The sequence below is a fragment of the Notothenia rossii genome (genome assembly GCF_949606895.1).
Source record: "Notothenia rossii genome assembly, chromosome: 6".
Taxonomy (NCBI): domain Eukaryota; kingdom Metazoa; phylum Chordata; class Actinopteri; order Perciformes; family Nototheniidae; genus Notothenia; species Notothenia rossii.
Window position 1 is genome coordinate 43,903,325 of NC_136909.1, and position 22,028 is coordinate 43,925,352.

The following is a 22,028-nucleotide window of genomic DNA, read 5'->3' on the forward strand; positions in this document are numbered from 1 at the left end:
AGGTGGAGGGAGTAAATACAGCAGCAAGGTTTGGGACGGTCTCCCCTCCGGCAGAATCAGGAAATGCCGTAACTGTATGCAACAACGGTTTCAAATCAGCATCTCTTTGATAAAAAATGTAAATTAATAACTCAAATAAAACTCCAAACATCTTTAATTGTGTTACTTTTTTGTAAAGCTTTTTTAGTTTTAAACCTGATGTTTATAAGCTTCTTAGTTTTTGTAACGGTCTGTAAATATACACAACTTTATAATAAAATACACACATTTACCTTGTTCTAGACTAAACACAGGTAGGATCTTAAGTTAAAAACATATGTTATCATGAGGTTGTTAACATCGCAGTTTATCAGTGGATGTTTGCTGGAACTACTTGTAAATAGCGTGTTTCCTGACGGACACACACAGTGTGACTCTGTCAGGTAGAGACCGGTCTCAAGTCAGCACCGCAGACTTGAGGGCTTGATAGCCCACTCCCCCTCCTCACTCGTTGGTTTGGAACAGCCCTCAATATGGCGGACCCTCAGCGTGAACGCGCAAACGGAGGGGTAGGGTGTAGGGGGCGGTTTGGGAATGGGCCGAAGTCTAACCATGTGCAGCCTCGAAATTACCCCCAAACCAAGGACGCGGCCTCGGTGGAATTCCAAGTATGCTGGAGATTGGAACAGTCCTTCGGTGGCACTCGATGATGTAGTATCCTTGAAATATTGCCATGGAAGCCAGTTTCCTCGCGGTTGAGAAACGGCCCGAATTTCCGAAAAAGTATGTATTGAAGTCAATGGAGAGAGAAAACTTATCTCTCGATCCCGTTTGAATTGTGCCACGAATTACACATGATGTTTGTCAATCTTAAAAAATAATTTCCATGTCAAAAAAGTCAGTTTGTTGTAAAACTCGTGAGATATAAGACTATGAAAAATACGCAACTAGAAAGACTAAAAATCCCAGAGTCGAGGTCCCGCATGCAGCTGGCTCTTACGGAACCGACTATGTACAGCTCTCAACATGCCCAGACTCGTAGTGATTTTCACCTCTTTTAATATTTTTCGCCTCATTCTGAAAGAAAGAAGTGAAATATGCCAACGTGACGGCCGTCTTGGTGTGTCGTGCGAGACGGGAGATGAGATGAGCGGTTTCACACAACAACAAAAAAGTGTTACTTCACAGTTTTGCGACACATTTTTATTTTTTTGACTTGCAAAATTATCTTTTAAATTGACAAACATCATATGTGTAATTCGTGGCACAATTCAAACGGGATCGAAAGATAATCTTTCTCTCTCCATTGACTTCAATACATACCCATAAGAAATGTTACCATAGTAGCCTACTTGTACCATAGTACCATGGTATTTTCGACAGATTGTACCATGGTACATTACTATATGTGCTATGGAACAAATGCCATGGTACTATAAAATATACCATGGTACTATCTGTCAAAAAATACTGTGGTACATGTACCATGGTAAATATACCATAGTACTATGGTACGAGTACTATGGTAACATTTCATATGGCTGTTGGAGGGCTTGATAACCCACTACCCCTGGCACCATAACAATTACCATGGTAAATACATATGTTCTTGTATTTGTGTCACACCTGTACCAAACTGTAAATACTGTAGAATGTACAATGGTAGGCTATATCAAATAAAAATAATGGACTGAGGCAAATACAAATAATACATGGACTCAACATGTATTTACATGTATTAACATTTTTAATTTATACTACCGAACATACAATATTGCATGAAAAAACATAATGGCCTAACGTGGCCGAACAAATTGATTTTTTTTTTTTTAATTCCTTTTGAGGATCTTCGCCGAATTGGAGAGTTTCTGGCGTATGTAGCCCTTGATCTCCGCCTCTGTCTTCTCTTTGAAGACAGATTTAACTTCACCTAAAGAGAGAAATAAAGAAAGAAAAGGGGAATTAACAGATGAAGAGACAAATTACAAAAACAGACAGTCAGGTAGACAGCAGGGATGCAAACTCATCAGGTATGAAAAAAAAAAGGATCCAAGCCCCCCGACCACCCCACCCCACGGAAAATCGGCTTTAAATTTAGGAATAACAGATGATTTTAGCAGTCAGAACAACTAAAGCAGCAGTTGTAATAATAACAGAAACGCAAAAGAGTCACATCTAATAGAAATATATAAAAGCATTAATTTTAATTGTGTAGCAGTCAGTTTATAATTTTGGCAGCACTGTTGAGCATTTTGAAAATGTATTTTCATGCCTCTGTGCAAGGCTTAGTCTTTCTATCTGTATAGCCACTGGTCTAAAGTAACTAAGTTCATAAACTCAACAAGTACTATACTTGGGTACAATTTTGAGATACTTGTACTTTACTTAAGTATTTCAATGTTTTGCTACTTTGTACTTCTACTCCTCTACAATTCAGAGGTACATGGTGTACTTTTACTACATGCATTTAGTTACTTTACAGATGTGGATTAATGATGTGAAATATAATCAAGTGTTAAATCCGACTTTAGTTCCACCTGGAGTAAATCCACAAGCTACCCTGCAGTATACAAAGTCATTCAAACTAGCTGCACCTTTACCAGCTTTGAAAACACTTTCATGATCAATCGTTATAAAACATATCATATCTATTATTCTGAAATGGACCAATCTGCACAATGACTACTTTTACTGTCGCTACTTTAACTATATTTTGATGAGAATACTTTTCTACTTTTACTTGAGGAACATTTTGAATGCAGGACTTTTACTGTAACAGAGTATTCTGACACTCTGGTACTTCTACTTTTACTCAAGTACAAGATCTGAGTACTTCTACTTTTACTCAAGTACAAGATCTGAGTACTTCTACTTTTACTCAAGTACAAGACCTGAGTACTTCTACTTTTACTACAAGATCTGAGTACTTCTACTTTTACTCAAGTACAAGATCTGAGTTCTTCTACTTTTACTCAAGTACAAGATCTGAGTACTTCTACTTTTACTACAAGATCTGAGTACTTCTACTTTTACTCAAGCACAGTTAAATCAACATACCTTCAATGATGCTCAAAGCATTCCTGAGGGAATAATTCTCCCTCTCCAGTGCAGCAACCCTTTCCTCCAATGTCCTCTGGTAACTATTTTTGTTCACCGCTTGGGCCTATCAAAAAGCACACCATTAAAAAAGAGAAGGTTAGATTTAAAAGCCAGTGTGGAAAGTTAGTTCTAAATAAATGTACTTGTGTTTTGAGGATTTAGCAGCCAGGTATGTATTGCACAGTTTAGGTACATTTAGGTCACTGCACTTTGGACTTAGTATAAAACAGATACATACCTTCTGAAGATCCTTATATTTTTGGATAATGTCTGTGGATGACGATGACTCCGGCCTTGTTTTTTTGCTTGGTCTCTCCTGAGAACAGACAACAACATATATAAATATTTGGTTTTGTGTGTGGTTGTGTGTGTGTCTTCATAAAGTGGTGGTGTTTCGATTTTGAATAACTCACCTCTGACTGTTCCACGTCGTCGTCCTCCTCCAGAAAAGGCCTGCTTTTCTTTGCCCTCTTGCCTTTTCCCATCGGCCCGGATTCTTCCAAAGGTTCTTTACCTTCAACCAGCCGGTTCCTCATCTTGAGGAGTGCACCTTTGTCATCTATTGGAAGCAACAAAGATATTCAGCCTATTAATTTGTACAATCCATATATATATATATATATATATATATATATATATATATATATATAGGGTACATCAACATTTGTATGTGAGTCACATTGTCTGTTTACATGACAATATGTTGGTAATGATACTCTGTATAGGAAAATATAACATATGGTCATGCTACACCCATTAGTATAATTATGATACTTAGCTGATAATACCTATGTAGCCAGGGCCCAGGAGTTCAAAACTTTGAATCCCTATCTGATCAGATCAGATTTGGATTTTGGGGAGTTCAAAACCAAAAACAGGATTAGGATGACTTTGATATCCGATCAGATCAGGAAATCCAATCAAAGCTTTAATCTGGATCAAATCTTCAAAACGGGTAGTTCAAACCGACAACACAGGATTGGGATCAGTTTGATCTCAAAAAACTGGATTACCCTGATCCCACCAGAGGGGTGGATTTTCAGTGGATTACCAGAGCAAAATGTACTGTACAATTTATTTTAAAATATGTTTCAATTTAAATAAGATGGCAACCTTTGTTAACTGAAATAATACACACTTTTTAGCCTTCAAGGGAAATACATTTTATTTTCCCATTTTTGCTCATGTTTGTGGTGGCCTATTTGTTTTTCAACCAAATGTTGATGACATAAATGTTGATGCTCATAAAAGTGTAACAGCAAAGATTGTCAATCAAAAATGTAATTTAGATTAAAGCAAAAATATCTTCAACAAAAAAAAAGTCCATCATCTGTCATCACCTTTCAAATAAAAAAATATAATTAGACATTATAGATGTCTCTGCAATGTGGTCTCTTGTCTTCCTTGTATTATTTTTCATATCCACTAGATGGCGATCGGTAGGATTAAAGCACTGATATTCAGGATCTAGTCATCTTGAAAAATCGTAATCTGGATCAGGGTGATCCTATCCTGAATTGCTTTGAACTCCAGGGACAACATTTGGCCGATTTGTCTGATCCTGGATCACAAAAAATGGGATTTCAAAATCTGATCGGATCTGATTGAGATTAAAAGTTTTGAACTCCTGGGCCCAGGTGATTTAAACTATTTATTAGTGGCAGCTGGTGAAACATATTTTAGGTGGGGCTGTGGAAGATGGGGGGGATGGGGGCATATTTTATACCAGGGGTCTGCAACCTTTTTGAAACTGAGAGCTATACCTGAAGGATAATGAACTATGGAGGGCTGCTTTTTTTATATCATCTTTCTGAAGAATATAAGTATATTTTTACTAATTACTGTTTCCGATGGGCGACACTTTCTTAGGTAAAAAACACTATTTTTTTTTTTAATAATAACTTTAGAACGGATCATAGAGCGCCTTTCATTTAACAGATCTGAGGACGCTGATTGGCTGAAATGTGCTGCCATATTTTTCGGGTAGCAACGGTCAGCGGTTGGCTGCTGCTGCGCTGGGGTGCTTAATTCCCAGACGAGAGAGGGTAATGATTCTAATGAAACATATAACGGTTTAGATTTGATATAGCCTACTAAACAGTATTGTACTTATTATAAATATAAAACTGTCCATAGCACCTCTATTGACCAGCCGCCACTGCTATATTTTAACAAATAAAACATAGGCCTAACAACTGTTAATAATAATAATAATGATAAACTGTACATGTATGATCTATTTAAATATGCAAATTCACCGCCAGTTGATAACACTTTCGCAGTCCAAACCATCTTTTTCCCATTTTGGGGCCACCAGACAAGATACTCCTTGTCCAATTCAGGATCGTACTCCCCCTCAATTAAATTTAACCGGCCAACTTCGATTGTATCATTGCTAAATTCATAGAGCCCGTACATTTTTGTGTTCAAAAGTAGCTCTAAGTAGTGGCAACAAAGTGATTACAATCCGGAGATTGCAGTTGGCACTGCGGTCTGTATCCTAGCAACGCTAGAGAAGCGGGAAGCGCGAGGCGAAAGTTGGGCACGCGCACGTCACCACTCACCAGCTACCCTCAGCGGCAGAATAATCCGTGCCTGGAAAAAGTTCTTTAATTTTGATTCTCATTCACAAAAAGAGAGAAAACCTGAGAATGTACAAAAGATATTTGTCAGATGTAGGTAGATATTCCCAGGACTACAAAACGGTACCGGGAGGACCCGTATGGAGGCACAACTTGTGACAGGTAAGGACGGGTTTTCTCTTCATATTGGACGAACGGGATGAACTGCCAATATAAGACGGTTTTCATTTGGTGGTTTTTGTCTCACATTACTGTATTCAACGAATTATAGCAGAGTATACTACAACATTTTGAAACGTTTTTTAGATGTACATGTATAGATTCACTTCGTGTATACTGCTATTATTCCTATTTTGATAGCAGTAGGGCAATATGTAAATTACGTTATAAAACATATAAAATCAATATTGACTCTAAAAAAGCTGAGACATATACAGTATAAACCAACCCTAGCTTTTTGCTGAGATGCCAAATTAAAATGCCCACAATCAATGTGTGTATAAATGTATGTGTAATAGCTGTGTGATTTTATCAATTTACAGACTCTGACTTATCCAGTGATGAAGCTTCAAATGAAGATCGAATGGTGGGTGAGAGTATAATGTATTACAGTTACGATGAGGTTGTGTTAGATTCATTAAAATCATATTATCAGGATAGTTATTGTGTAGCCTTTTGCTTTAACTCAGGCTGATCACCATTCTGGCGGGACATCAGATGACAAAGTGGAGGATCCACATCATGAAATGGTAGTTTTTTGCATTGACTGATCCACAGACTTAAGAAATTGGACTCACTGGTGGACTTAACTATGACTCTGCTACTTGGTCACTGATTTTTTTTTTTAATGCATTGCCACAAGGTCATCGTTCGTCCGTCATGTAATGTCTTTGTATCCTGTTTGAATGCTCTTTTTATGATGCCTGTCTCAGGAATAGCCCCTCTCTTTTTATTGAATTAATTTGATTTCAACTTTTCTGTCTCTCAGAGTGATGATGAGGTAGAGATGGCTGCAGACGAAGGAACAGATCAACAACATGAAATGGTACAACATAAACATGCAGGGATTGTTTTACTTATTAAAAAAAAAATGTATTCTGTTAAAATCCATGACCTTTGCTACATTACAAGTAGCAGTAAGAGACAACACAGTTTTCTATGATGATAAGAATACAGATTTATCCGACACAAAAGAAGTTGGGTTACAAATATTTAACAAAATGTATCAGGAGTTATTTTATAACTTATAGTTAACATTATTTTCACTGTATGCACATATGACTTTCACCCGCAATGCTACCTTTTCCATTTACATATATTTTGTTGCTGCATGCTAACACCTGTTCCCTATGGGCATCAATAAAGATCCATCTTATCTTATAGCCTTTTGCTGTCTCTCAGTCTGGAGAGTCATCAGAGGACGGAGGGGAAGATCCAAACCATGAAATGGTATAATTTGTGCAGGTCCACTTTGTTCCAGAAAGACAAAAGGGTGTTGCAAAATTTCTTGTAAAAGTAAAGATCTCCAATAAATTGTGTGTATTGACATGTGAGGACATCATAGCTAAATGTATTGCAATTGAACATGGGGGTAAGCTATATGTGATGAAAATGCCTTGGTTTGAGACAAGTCAAATGTTGAGGGCTAGCACAAACTGTTGAGACTCAATTTGTCTGCACATATATGATGATTTAAATGTGTTTTTATTTATGCTATTATTGTTTTTTTTATAACTCACTGTTTGATCATTAACTGTATTTTGTAATGCATTTGTGTCTGTGACTGGGTAAATCTGTATGGATATTTCTAAATATGTGAGTAAAATGCCACATTGAAGCGCTGTATGAACTCAGTTGTCTCATTCAATAACAACATTGAGAACATCTTTATCTACAGTGTAATTCTTTGGCTATTTTGTGTGAAGATGTGTTGAAAAAGAAGAAGAAAATATATGTTACCGAAAGGGAAACCAACTAAAACCAGCAATGAAAAATACTAAACAAGGTATAAGACTTGCATTCACATAAAAAAAAAAAATATGCATACAATGGGACTTGAGTGATTATCATGATACATACCATGGTAATGTCTGTAGTACCATTTGAATTCTCTATGGAGTAACAGTTATCTGAGGTACCGCGGCATGTACTATAGTATCAGAGGTACCATGGTACGTACCACGGTAACAGCTGTGGTACAACGGTATGTCCCAGGGTTATACCATGGTATGCATCATGGTAACATCTGAGGTACCATGGTATGCCATGGTACGTACTATGGTACACTATGGTAACATCTGAGGTACCATGGTACCATGGTAGTACCATGGTACGTACTATGGTAACATCTGAGGTACCATGGTAGTATCATGGTAGTACCATGGTACGTACTATGGCACACTATGGTAACATTTCTTATGGGTACTTTTTCCGAAATAAGGTCCCATGGAGGTCCCCCGGAAAGGGAGGGACTTCGCTTCTCTATGTAAGGAGCTTAATCTGGGCCACAATGTTTGATCATTCAAAAGAATAAAATATATTTGAAATGTCAAGATTTGATCCTGAACTATAAAAAATAAACTGAAGTCTTCAAATGTAATTTGAAAAGTGTTTCCATGTTGAATAGTATGATTCAGTGTAGCATTTTCTTTCTTTTCTATGGTGCTATCATGTCCATCCTTTGTGCCGTGTCTAGATGTTGGCATGGCCCTTTAAATCTCCAGCGGAAGGAGGAATGTGGGCGGGGCTGCGAACAGAAACCCGGAACCCAGGCGGAATCCACCACACCTCACCACTTTTTATGGTGATACTAGCAGCAGTGTTCCTAACATCACGTCTTCCAGCAGGTTTGAGCTTTCAGTGAATCTTTACCTCTATTCCTAAGACTTTACTGTGCTAAAGATAATGACATGTTTCAGGCTAGCTCAATGTAGCATTAAGAAAAAGCACCCTACTCGTCGGGAAGATTTCTAAACTAATGTAGCCAATTATGACCTAATGTTATGCTGCTGAGTGCAACACTAGGGAAACTAGAAAATGCGTGCGAATGCTGAAAATGCAGAAAAAGCTTTATATGTTCTTAGCTGAATGGTAGCTGCTTTTAGCTACAAAAACCAAGTAAGTGTGTTGCTGAACTTAGCGGAGAAATGCAGAAAAATGAAATAATTTGAATCAAATTGTTACAGCTCAAATGCATTGCGATGACTTTGTTGAAAACTTGAAAGTGAAATGTTAAACTGGAAGAGTAGGACAAATAGTGAAGAAACTTAATATTTAAAAGAAAAGGTTTAAAAAGGTATAAACAACAACATGTATAGCCTCAATGTCCTGAAATAGCTGAATAATGTAATTGTTGAATGGTTTCTGTAGCTGAAAGTAGGCTGAAGGAGTGAGATATTAAATGTAAGTAGTAGTGAATGAATGTTTACAAAAACACCGGGATCCTCCCATTGAGTTGCATGTTTAAAAAAAGAGTTTAAAAACCTGAATATTTCAAAAAGTATAAAATATTTTGAAAATGTTGAAAGTTTCCCATCATGTGCTGAAAAGGCTGAATAGTTTGATATCTGAATGGTTTCTCTAGCTGAAAGTATGCTGAAGTTATGGAGAGCCAAACTATGAGTTGAAATAATAATAATAATAATAATAAGAAGAAGATGATGAAAGAATCGAAGAACTATGGTGGAATGCTGTAAACAGCATTCGTAAACTCACGTTACTTCTGGGAAAGCATAGTACACGACATAGTAGACTGCAAGCACGTGGCAGCTTGTGATGCACACACACACACACACACACACACACACACACACACACACACACACACACACTACCAAAACACTATTCCTTACAAAGTGCTTCATGTTCTACCAAAAAAACGGCATTGTTTCACTGAAATAGGGATAAAAACACAAAGTGCTTTAAGAGTCACATTGTTAACGAAAATCTATTCACACAAAGTACTTCAGACTGATGCATACACACACACACACTTCACTGACACACACAGGACTGATGCATATACACACACTTCACTGACACACACAGGACTGATGCATATACACACACACACACACACTTCACTGACACACACAGGACTGATGCATACACACACACTTTTCACTGACACACACAGGGCTGATGCATATAAACAGTTCACTCACACACATGAATGCACACACAGGACTGATGCATTAAATTACATTGCATTTAGCTGACGCTTTTATCTAAAGCGACTTACAATAAGTGCGTTCGACCAACAAAATACAACCTTGAAGAAAACAGAATCATATAAGTACATCAGGTTTCATAGAGCTTAAACATTTCAAGTGCTACTCAACTGGCTTTAGATAAGCCAGTTCTTTATTAATATATAAGTGCTTTGTTAGTAATTCTATCGCTCGAAGTGGAGTCGAAAGAGATGAGTTTTCAGTCTGCGCCGGAAGATGTGCAAGCTATCTGCTGTCCTGATTTCAATGGGGAGCTAATTCCACCATTTTGGAGCCAGGATAACAAACCCACGTGTTTTTGCATATAAACAATTCACACACACACATGCACACACAGGACTGATGCACACACACACACACACACACACACACCCAGATGCATATACACATGATAGCTCTACACACTAGCCCTTTCTCATTTCTCTAACTCCCCTCCTCGACTCCTATCCTCGTGTCTTAGTCCCGCCCACAGGAGATGCGAGCGGAGGACTGAGGAGAGAGGAGTGGAAGCAGCAGGCGGTTAGAGAAATGAGAACTCCTCTCCTCTGAGCGGTCATTTTAAAGAGACGTCCATTAATGATGACAGGAGGCACAGCAGCACTCTGTCTGATGGACAGATGTGTTCATGACGACTGATATATTTACTTTGAATTCATTCACAGTGCGGTATAATGAGACAATAACAGGCTACAGATGTGGACACACACACTTACACACACACATATATATATTTATAGAGGCTATATATTTATATAAATATATACAATTTCAGATTCAAACAAGTATGAGAGCACTCTCACAATAACGTAATACTATCAGAGACTAGATACTGGTCGCTACAATGAGGAATTGAAATTACGGGCCAAAAGTTGTATTTACAAGTATTAAAAGTAAGCATAGCATAGGACACCAAACCAACTGAGACCCGTCTGTCTGCCGCATCTACGCACTGTACAACACACACACACACCTACACACTGTACCATTCACACACACCTACACACTGTACCACGCACACCTACAGCTCCTAAAGCATATCATCAAGCTACAGCCGTTCTGTATTTTATTATGTGAAGCACTAAATGGTCTTAGAAAGATATCGACTCTTTGTTTGTAGATATCTACTAAACTAAAGCAAATACAGAGAGTAGGCCTGTTATACTGAGTGATATATATTACACACACTGCTCTGCTTTCTGCACGGACCTCACAGCTGTTATCACTGTAAACATCGCGTCGCGTTGAAAGCAGTTACTAAAATAATATCCATCCTCGGTCCTCGGAGTGCATTTAGAGAAATGAAATGTCCTTCAACATGGCGCGCTGAAATTCATTTCCGGGTCACGACCGGAGGATTCGAGGAGTCCGAGGAGGGGAAATTAGTGAAATGAGAAAGGGCCACTGTATGTTTATAGTTTTGGAAGTATATTTTCGAGTCGCTCGATGAACCGCGTCGTTATCTGCCTACAAGCTGCTGCTCGCTGTGTCATTGAGCCCCCCCCCCCCCCGCTCTCTGCCCTGTAAGGCTCCACTGTTACCTGTGACCCCTGACCACCCCCCTCAGAGCTTGCTGCAGTCAGTGGGATGGAGGAGGCGGCCAGGTGCTTCCTGGGGAGGTTTGTGGAGGAGTTCCCGGCTGCTCTGGAGGAGGGGGGTGCACTGCCCGTCAGCCCCCTGAGCCGCACAACATCTCTGGGGGAGCTGCAGGGAGAGAGCCTGGAGCTGGGTCTCAGGCTGCTGGCTGCCAGGTATGACAACAGCTTCACTTTTCTTTTAACTTTAACCTGTGTGTGTGTGTGTGTGTGTGTGTGTGTGTGTGTGTGTGTGTGTGTGTGTGTGTGTGTGTGTGTGTGTGTGTGTGTGTGTGTGTGTGTGTGTGTGTGTGTGTGTGTGTGTGTGTGTGTGTGTGTGTGTGTGTGTGTGTGTGTGTGTGTGTGTGTGTGTGTGTGTGTGTGTGTGTGTGTGTGTGTGTGTGTGTGTGTGTGTGTGTGTGTGTGTGTGTGTGTGTGTGTGTGTGTATTCTTCACATTCCCAACGGTAGTTGCATGTTTGATCAAAGCTTATGAATCTGTTTCACATATGCATGACCTAAGAAGGCTTTCCGTCTAGAAGCAGTGTAAACCATTACAAACCAGTAACAATTACCCTTTTTTGTCTCATTCCTTATTTACTTGTACTGTGCAAATGTTTTAGCAAACATGTGTGAGGCAAGAACAACAACAATTGGACTGTTTGTTCTCGCTTCTGCTCTTTCTTATGCCCTGCCAAGAATGCTCCATATCCTGTCTGAAGAGACCCCATTTCCTGTTTCCTAGGCCCAGAATTGTTCTGCAACAGGAATGTAATTCTGTAAAAGAGAATGGACATTTCCTGTTTGGATCTTGACAAAATACACCATGCATCCCTGCCTGTGTCTGTGTGTTCAGGGGGGCTCCTGCAGGCTTCAGTGCCCTCCTCTGCCAGGCAGCGCAGTCCCAGCTGCTGCAGGATGACCTTTCACCTTTTCACTGCCCCCAGGAGGCTGAGGACAACCAGGAGGAGGAACAGCCAGTTGCCTGTGAGTTTTATTTTGGAAGCTGCAGTTTGTGGTGCTGTTGAAACATACTGTGTTATATTGAGGGGTTTCCCAAGACTAGAGATGCACTAATGTCAAATGTCTCATACTATGTTACAGTCTATGGTTTAGAGCAGGGGTATTCAACTAAAATTCAACGAGGTCCAGTTAGAGAAAATCTCCCCATGCAAAGGTCCGGAACATCAAAATGTCTAACTTGCTTCATGAATTAGTGTGATATATATTGAAGTAGCCTGTAGCTTTATCAACGTCTGCATGTAATCAACAACTGACTGCCAATCAAATAAAGAAAGTACAATTCAAAAACAACAATATTTATTGTCAATTAACATTGAACTCTACAGATATACAGTAAATACTGTGGATATGTGTAATGTTCCTCTCGGGCTGCATTTAAAAATAAAATAGAGAAAATAAATAAAATAGCTTTTGAAAATATTTGCATCTTAAAAGTGCTTAATTTTAGATAAATAAAGTGTAGCAGAAGCTTGAGTTTCCCTTTTTCTTTGTTAACCGTTTCACATCATGACTTAACTGTTTCAGACGATTATAGAACAATATCAGTCTTTACACATCATAACAATTGAACAGTTTTAAAGTTTCTCTTTATTTCCCTCTTATATTGCAGTCCCTCACTCACTTTTTTTAAATTCAGGAGACCTAACCTCCTCTATGGGGGTCCGGGGGCATGTTCCCCTGGCAAGATTTTTAAATATTGAAGTTAAAAGCATCAATCTGGTGCACTTTGAGAGCAACATGAGGAGATCTATGGATTCATCTTTCAACACCCATATGAAACAGAACTGTTAGCAGATTTTTCTTTTGGGATATTTTACAAATCACTCCCCTTTTAAACTCTATTCTTGTTGTTTTTTTGTTACTGTCATATAGTATTGTATACCTGTTTTTCATTTAGTCTCTAATGTCTCATTAATAACTATAATGATCATGTCAAGGTGTGCCTGAACCTCACTGAGCTGAGGTTATTTGAGCCTCTCAAGAGAGAGCTCTCTTCCACCTGGTTGTAGAAAAGCTCTTTAAATTCGTTAGCATAGCTAGCTAACAAGATGCTAATAACAACAGATCGCCACTGTGCTTACAACTAAAGACACAGCCACGCAAACACTGCGGTGTGTACGGCTCCTTATGGGTACTGCAATATTTGAAGGGCTGGAGTGGCGTTCCGATGCTCTCTGTCAGCACTCCTTTCAGACGAGACATATACCACGTGAAGACACGTTTCGCTCGTGTTGTGTTCAAGGAACCCGTCCTTGGCCAGGAAAAACAGGTACTCGCTTGTTTAATTATTTTTGCGGTCTAGATTTCTTCTTCTTTTTTGAAGTAAGAAGTTGTCAGTCAGTCGGACTGACTCCCCACCCCCACCCCCAAAACGAAAACTCTTCGGTTCTCCACGAATTACACAAGTCACCCAAGTCAGCGTTAACAAAGCGGTGCCGAAAAATCCCCTATTAATGTATTGATTATAGCTTCGGGTCCGTATAGGTCGGCGTCCGGGTCCGGATCCGGACCGCGGTCCGCCTGTTGTCGACCCCTGGTTTAGAATAAAGATTTGTTTGCATGCTCACTGTGTGGACAGCCGACTCAAACAGTACTTACATCTGATGTACAAGGTCAGATGTTCAGACAGACCCCTCCCTGGGGCCGTGTGGATTTTGCTCTGACGGCTGGTCTGCTGCCACACAGTCTGAATCAGCAGCAGAACTTCTCCCAGTGAACTGATCAGGAGTTGAGAACACTCTGATAGTTGAATTTAATGTATTGATCCTGAAAACACTCGCTACCAGGATGGAAATTGTAGCCGATGGTTTTAAATAGGGCTAACAGCAGCTGATGTATTAGCACAGCCCTACCCAATACCCCCAAAAACTCCAGTGAATTTCTTCACTCGATTCTTGTTGCCAACTTGATACCATGGTAATAAATCCCTATCCTACTTTTCTTTATTATTGTTTGCATGCTGTTCTTTTATTAGGAAGTTAAAATGGTCAATTCTTTCTCAACTGTCTAATTTATGTTGTTGCGAAAACCACCTCCTTCAAACAATCGTTTTTATTCAAGTTCCTCAGCAAAAAAGTGTTCAATACCACACTGAGACATTTCATATTAACTTCATAATTGATCCTCCCCCGATACTCATTCTAATAGAAAAACCCTGATGTACCCTATGCTAATTGCAATACTGTAGAAATAGAGTTCTTGCTTCTGGTTCTGGTTTGGTCTCCAGCAGCTCTGGAAGAGAGACTCTGGCTCCTTAAGACTGAGTGCTAGCTAGTCACTGTCTGTCTTTCTGCTGTCGGCGCTGACAGGCTGCTTTTTAGGAGCTGGAAATGGCTGTCCTCTGCTCCTAGAAACTAATGATGTAAAACCAAACACATTCATTAGTCATGTATTGTATTGTATTTCCAATGGAGAAAAAGTATTAAAGACTGATTAATTGATTTATTTTATTTGTGTCTTCCCTTCAGTGCTTCAGTCGGAGGCAGTCCAACGTCTTTTCCTCAACAAGCTTATAAATGTGGCACTGGCCTGGCATCAAAACCTCCCTGAGCCCCTCTCCCCCCCTCGCCGCTTCCTCCGCTGCTCTGTCCATGCCATTAAGAACACAAGGAGGAAGATGGAGGACAAACACCTGGCACTGGCTGAGTTCAACCAGCTGTTTGGTTTCAAGGTACAAGATGCAAAAAAAAAATAATATATTCTTCATGGGTTTGTTTAAAAAAAGCTGTATGCTATAAATGCTATTGTTCACACTGTTCCGTGTCCAGGACAGGGAGCAGTGTGCCTACTACGCTGTGTTTGACGGCCACGGAGGGGTGGACGCTGCCACCTACGCTGCCACGCACCTCCATGTGGCCCTGAGTAGACAGGAGACCCTGCAGAGGGACCCCGTCACTGCCCTGAAACAAGCCTTCACACACACAGACCACATGTTCAGGGGCAAAGCCAAGAGAGAGGTATGAAGTGCGCCACAGGTGACCTTCGCTTACAACTCCTATTTTTTATTGCTTTTATTCTTATCAGTTGGGTATCCCTGTTATTATTTTATTTACCTATATTTATTCCTGTTTTAGCTGCTGTTACACCCCTAATATCCCTTTGGGAGGGAACAAAGTGTGTTCTTATCTCCAATAGTGACCAATTACTAGAATAACTCATTTAAGAGAAATGCTATAAATCGATGCAATTGATATAAAGGATCCATTGCAAAGTTCTTGAATCGTATAAGATTAATAACACTACTAACTTTCCTTATTTAGTCTTTTATTACAACTATAGTATTACTAAGTAATAATAACTAGTCTGTTTTTGATATTGAACTTCTGTATTTTTACTTTTTCCATCCATCTTCATAATTTTGTGTATATAACAATTATTGTTATGTTTGTGTTCACATGAAGCCACCTCTCTTTTATCCAACATGTGTAGGAAGTGTGCAGCCTAAAAGTAAGAATCAGAGTGCTGCACAGAGCTGAGCCTCACAGCTCCTCCTCTGCATGCTGATTCTCTTTCTGCTCAGAAACCCAGCCTCAGAGATCTGTGTGTGTTGTGTGTGTTGTCAGCGACTGCGGAGCGGCACTACAGGCGTGGCTGTGCTGATCCAGGGTCAGCAGCTGACCGTGGCCTGGCTGGGAGACTCTCAGGCCACACTGGTCAGAAAGGGACAGGCTGTGACGCTCATGGAGCCCCATAAACCAGACCGAGAGGTGGGGATGATGCACACATGCACATGCTCACTTCTCAGTGTTATGTTTTCCCAACAGAGAAGGTCAGGACATATCACATGATCAATTCACAGGGGTATAACAGAATGAGGTTCTGGGGCACGTGTAGCACTTGTTTCATCTGTGTGAACTAGGGCTGTTGTCTGATTATTTTGCAATAAATTGTCAGATGCACTACGTTTAATTTGTCAAAATTATGTAGAGTCTAACAGCATCTCAAAATTTGATGGATGATCCATCGAGCATTGGACGGCTCCAAAGTCTTGAGGTCTCTTTTGTCCTCCCCTCCCCAGGATGAGAAACAGAGGATTGAGGATCTCGGTGGCTGTGTCACCTTTATGGGTTGCTGGCGTGTGAATGGCACCTATGCTGTATCCAGAGCTATAGGTGAGTAACGAAAAGTGCATTTATGTGTCATCCCCTTTTTAAGTTTGGGCTTAGGTAATACTGAAATATGATTGGACAAAAGCTCCAACATTAACAATCATTACTGAACGCAGCGCAACCAAGCGCAACACAGAGAAAAGCTATGAGATGAAGAGAATAGACTATTGGAAATAATGTAATATGTTAATAAAAAAACTATATTAAAAGGTTAGTCAGGGAATCTGATAGTGTTTAGGCCCACCACTGCCTCAACTACAGGGCTACCAATGTTTTGGTAAAAACAAGAGAGCCCCTAGACCAGCGGTTTTCAAAGTGTGAGGCGCGCCTCCCCTGGGGGGCGCCAGAGAGCTTCAGGGGAGGCGCAGCGTGAGACACAAAAGAACGAGAAAAAGACGAGTAAAGTGACACTTGCCCACTTGTGGCTGTCTGTGGAGACCGAGTTCCCACACCTCGCCAAAAAGGCTGTAAAAGTGCTCATTCCCTTCACCTACCTGTGTGAGTGCAGGTTTTCCGCATTCACTTTGATCAAAAGCAAGTACCGGTCAAGGCTGCAGCCAGAGGATGATCTGCGTTTATTCCTGTGTGCATCAAAGACGCAGACTCATTGTTCCCACTAAAGTAGGGGTGAGTGTAATAAGGAGGCAAAGTTGACGTTCAGTGTGTTGCCGGGAGCATATAAGGATTTATCCACCATGTTGAAAATGTTAAAAAAAATATGTCTTGAGAACACGGCGTGCGGAAATATACGGGTCGTGCTGCAGCTAGATGTGCCTGTCCTCTGTAAGAAGGTGTGGGCGACTGATATGCAAGGAAGAACGGCTGTCCACAGGCTGTTCCAACTTTAACAACTGTATTAACTTCCAGGGTAGTGAATTGAACATGCAATTGTAATTGGGTGTGTGGTATATTTTCATGCACGGCACACGCATGTTCCACAACACACAAACTGAACAACACTCAATTTCCCGATCGCTACCAGCGTCCTTGCGATCTTGTTATAACAACAAGTGCACGTTACTGATGCAATATGGTTGAGACCATTCGGGCTTATTCTAGAGGGGTGCAAGGAATAGTCCAAGTAGTAGGGGAGTTTTATACAATATGTTTAAAACATAAAAATAAAAGGGTTTAAAAAAGTTATTGTTTAATGTTTTAAGGAGGTGACGCTACTCAGCCAATCAAATCGGTGCAGTCAGCACGATAGATTCAAACACACACAGAGACACGACAAGAGGAGAGAAACAGTCGGAGTAGTTTCAAATGGCGGAAGGTAGACAGCGAAAACAGAGCATTTAATTACATTTTCTCTTACTGGACCTCTTTGAAATGCAATTGAATACCCCTGCATTATAGCAACAATAATAATAATAACAGCAATAATAATTGGGAGGGGGGGCGCGTATGGAGTATTGTTTCTGCACAGATGAAGGGGAGTATACATCCCCTGTCCTGACTTTGTGATTATGTTTACACCGTGTTTGGTTTAATATCATATTAGCCAGTCTACTGTATCAACAGGAATTAGGACGCATTTTCTGCAGACAATGACTCCCTCTTGTGGACACTTAGGAAATCTGCAAAATAGACCCGATAATTTCCTTAAAATGGGTCATTATTACATTTCTGAATCCTGTCTGCAGCATTCTTTTTTTTTTATATCTTAAATTGTTATTAGCAAAAGCAGTGACACTGACTCATCTTTAGTAAACATTTAATAAGATAAGATTTCAGGCCTGGAGTCAGTCTGAAGAGGTACAGCTGTGTTTAGCTGACGCTGTCCAACCAATCCACATCCCTCCTGCAGGTGACTTTGACCAGAAGCCTTACGTGTCCGGAGATGCTGACTGCTTCACCACCCAGCTGAGCGGGGATGAGGACTATGTGCTGCTGGCGTGCGATGGCTTTTTTGATGCAGTCCAACCTTCAGAAGTCCCACAACTGGTCCTAGATGCACTCAGGCAGTCTGATGACCCCGAGGGCAGGTGGGACGCTCCGCTGGATCCATCTGAGGAGACTGTGGGGGTGAGAGTGGCTCAGCAGCTGGTAGCCCATGCCAAGGCGGCGGGCTCATGTGACAACATCACCGTGATGCTGGTGTTCCTGCACCCACCAGAGCAGCTGCTGGGTCAGAGCTCCACCATGGGACCGGCACAGGATGCACCGCATCAGTGAAGAAGGTCTGCTGCTCACACACCACTGGGCCAATCTACTGCCTTACTCAGCATTTCTCTGACCTTCTTCCTCCACAGTATCTGTCCCAGATCTTGCAGACTGGCAGAGCTTATTAACACAGCAGGGTGCAGTCACTATTTGCCCTGCTTTAACAAGATCCTTTGAATAAATATGTATTGAATGACGCAGGGCAAGATCAATTTGGGGTCCAAAGGCAAAAGTGATCTAAGGGCCTCTTCTGAGTATCCTGCAGCTAACCATCCAGCCCAGGCTAGGTCTCAATCAGTGGAGGATGAGAGGAATAAAGTCCAAAAATCGAGATATAGTCAAACTTACAGTATATGTGCAAATGACTATTCTCCACAGTGCTCCACATTTCTACTTTAAATGTGTCATATCAACTTTAGTCAAAACTCTTCGACTTTATACTAAATTGACATACGTTATGAAGTTAATATTCAAATGTTTTCTCAATATTTAAACTATTTTCTTAACATGTCTGTTACATTCTACTAATGCAAAAAAAAGGAGACGCTATCTCCCCCCTCCCGTTGGTTTCACTTACTGTAGGCCTGGCCCTGATAGCCCTTCATAAGTGTGTGAGCTATTATGTTCAGAAAAAGGTCAGCTTAAAGCACAGAAATGCACATGATTCAGATGTGTATGAATTTGTTTTGGTCTTCATTCTCTGTATTACTGTTATTGGTCAATATCAAATGTTCTCTATGCATTAACCATATTTGATTTTAAAATTAAATGTAGCTTTTGGGTCGCAAACAATCTTCGAGCTCATGTTTCGAAAAGGTTCAGTATTTCAGGCTCTGCAGTGGGATAGGATTCACACTGACATTATTTCAAGTGTCTTCAACACTTTCAGCTGCAGCAAATACTTTCATTGGTCCATGCAGGATAGTGAATCCAGATGGAAGTTGTACTCTTCAGCACTATAAAGGAAAACGACTTGTATTATTCAGTAGATTTTGTAACTGGCCCCATGCTGTGATTTTTTTGGAATAGTTACCAATGGTTTGTTTTGAATCAAAGTGACATATAGAACTTAATACATGCTGAGGTAAAGGAGTATAATTTAGTCGATCACACCCTTCCGGCTCCTTTTGTTTTTATACACGTTTAACTGTTCTTATGTCTTATTGAAAACATTAATATAGATATTTCTGCTGTTACGATTTGAGTTGTAATATTGTGTATTTCTAACAAGATGATGAGCATTTTACATACTATTTACTATCAACAGCTTGATTAAAATGTATGAAAAAAAACAAAGGAATGTGTATGTTAATACTGTTATTAAATCATCATGCATCAGTATTTTGTTCTTCTTCTTCTTTTTTTTCATAAATTAACTTTTAAACTGCTAAGACCTACAAAATATTCAATCATTTTCAGGATTTTAACCCTTTAAATGCCGGTTTGATTATTTGAATGACATCATTTATTAATAATAAACAAATTACATATTTTCAATATAATAATTAGTAGGGGGGTGGGGGTGGTTATTAGAGTCTTGGATATGTCAAAGATGAACAAAATTGATATGATTGCATTATTTTTTTGCGTGGTGTCGAAAATGCCTCATTGATTTCCATTCAAACCACATGTTTTGATCTCACTGCCATTGCAGTATAAAACCATGCATTTTGTAATGTCAGCATTTCATTTAGAAGAAAAGTATATTTGACATTTCTACTATATTCCACCAGATTCAACCACTTTCCCACTGTAGGCTGAGGCATGAAATTCTTGTATTTTTGCCAGTTACATTATGTTATATATGGGGGCCGTGCACTGATCATTTCAGGGGGGGGAAAGGGCATCTTTGAGGGATGTGTTTCTCAAAAAAAGGGCAATAAGAATTACTCAAAAATGTTGGCTATTGGGAACATACAACAAACTATTCTTCGAGTTAAACGTATTAAAATTGTCGGAATTTCAAATCCTGTCCATGTCCTTTGGTGTCACACGTTTCTTTAAGGCACAAAGGCCATTGAGGGAAAAGTTAGGATTTGGAGCTTACAAATAAATAACTTCATTTTCTGATAAGAAAAACACACGAATGACATGGAAAACAAATCACTTTCTTAATATCAATAATGTCAAACATATCATCATAGGCCTATGCCTCCTTAGTATTACCGTATATAAAATGAAATACTCTATTTTGAATAGTGAATAGTATGTTTTCTATCTACTACTTCTCCCATTCACAAATCCAAAATCAAATCTAAAATTCTATTAATATGTAACAAATATATTCCATTTCAAGCAGAAGAAACAGCCTTCAAGGGTCAAACTCTGCACATACATCATTCAGCAGTGCACAGTGAAGCTCCAAAATGGTGGTCCCCAGCAGGAAGGAGCGCTGCCCGGCCGCAGGCGAGGGCACAGCGGCGGCAGTCACGAAGTCCTCGGGAGGAAGGAGCCGTTGACAGGGGAGAGGCCAGACGGGGCGATGTCCGAAGCCGCTGTCGAGGCGAACCGTGAGCCGAACCGTGAGCCGTGGTTAGAGGAGAGGCCAGGCAGGGCCCAGAGGTGGGCCAGGCAGGGCCCAGAGGTGGGCCACCCAGGCGCCGATGACAGCGTGGGCGACGTCCAAAGCTGCTGCAGAGCCGAGGGAAGAGGCCAGACAGGGTCCCGAAGCGCGCCACCCACGTGCCGATGAAAGCATGGGCGACGTCCGAAACTGTCGAGGCAAGACGGGGTCCCGAATCCGGGCGGCCAGGAAGAACCGGTCAGCTTCTTCGGCTAAAGCGCGGGGCTCAACACTTGCCGTGTTAGCTAGCGCAGCATGGACACGCAGCCGCATGTCCCGAAGAAACAGTTCCATTAAGTAGAAGTCGGGTTCTTCCGTATACCTACCAGGTCGTATATCGTCTCCTTGTAGTCGGAAGGCTTGCTGTCTTCCAGTGCTAAGACGATGTGGGAATTGCGAGCGACGTCCTCAGCCATTCCGTGGGGGGCGCACCGAGCCTCAGTCCATGTGCACGTGGCAGCCACGGACGTCTCCAAAAATCTCCGGCATATCGAGAAAAACAGCGTTTTTTTGCATAGACTGTATGTATATAAATGGACGTAGGGTCCGTGACGTCACCCATAGGATTCTGAAGAGTTGCAGAGGTACGTCTACACTACAGGCATCAAAAAATGCTTTCAACGCTTCGCCCATTCACTTGAATGGGGTGACGTAGAAGATTTTTAATCTTCGCCGAACTGCATTGTGGGGAGCATGGCATGGCTTTGCAAG

At 40.6% G+C, this 22,028-nt stretch overlaps 2 protein-coding genes across 4 annotated transcripts; one reads left to right on the plus strand and one right to left on the minus strand.

Moving 5' to 3' along the window:
- Window positions 1-1,444: 1,444 nt before the first annotated feature.
- LOC307043969 (uncharacterized protein) lies at window positions 1,445-21,201 on the minus strand. Its single transcript, XM_079688951.1, has 5 exons — window positions 21,090-21,201; window positions 3,492-3,637; window positions 3,317-3,394; window positions 3,037-3,142; window positions 1,445-1,909 (listed from the first exon to the last, which is right to left on the minus strand). Exons 2-5 carry the CDS (start codon window positions 3,612-3,614, stop codon window positions 1,809-1,811), a joined length of 408 nt encoding a protein of 135 aa, XP_079545077.1. The 5' UTR covers window positions 3,615-3,637; window positions 21,090-21,201; the 3' UTR covers window positions 1,445-1,808.
- ppm1f (protein phosphatase, Mg2+/Mn2+ dependent, 1F) lies at window positions 8,367-20,095 on the plus strand. Of its 3 annotated transcripts, none has more exons than XM_079688947.1 (8): window positions 8,367-8,506; window positions 11,454-11,637; window positions 12,316-12,446; window positions 14,951-15,153; window positions 15,251-15,439; window positions 16,046-16,189; window positions 16,501-16,594; window positions 18,399-20,095. In XM_079688947.1, exons 1-8 carry the CDS (start codon window positions 8,395-8,397, stop codon window positions 18,764-18,766), a joined length of 1,425 nt encoding a protein of 474 aa, XP_079545073.1. In that variant the 5' UTR covers window positions 8,367-8,394; the 3' UTR covers window positions 18,767-20,095. The 3 variants fall into 3 exon arrangements, with proteins under 3 accessions (XP_079545073.1, XP_079545074.1, XP_079545075.1); XM_079688948.1 differs by having other exon boundaries at window positions 8,383-8,506; window positions 11,415-11,637; XM_079688949.1 differs by lacking the exon at window positions 8,367-8,506 and adding an exon at window positions 8,519-8,777 and having other exon boundaries at window positions 11,415-11,637.
- Window positions 21,202-22,028: the final 827 nt, after the last annotated feature.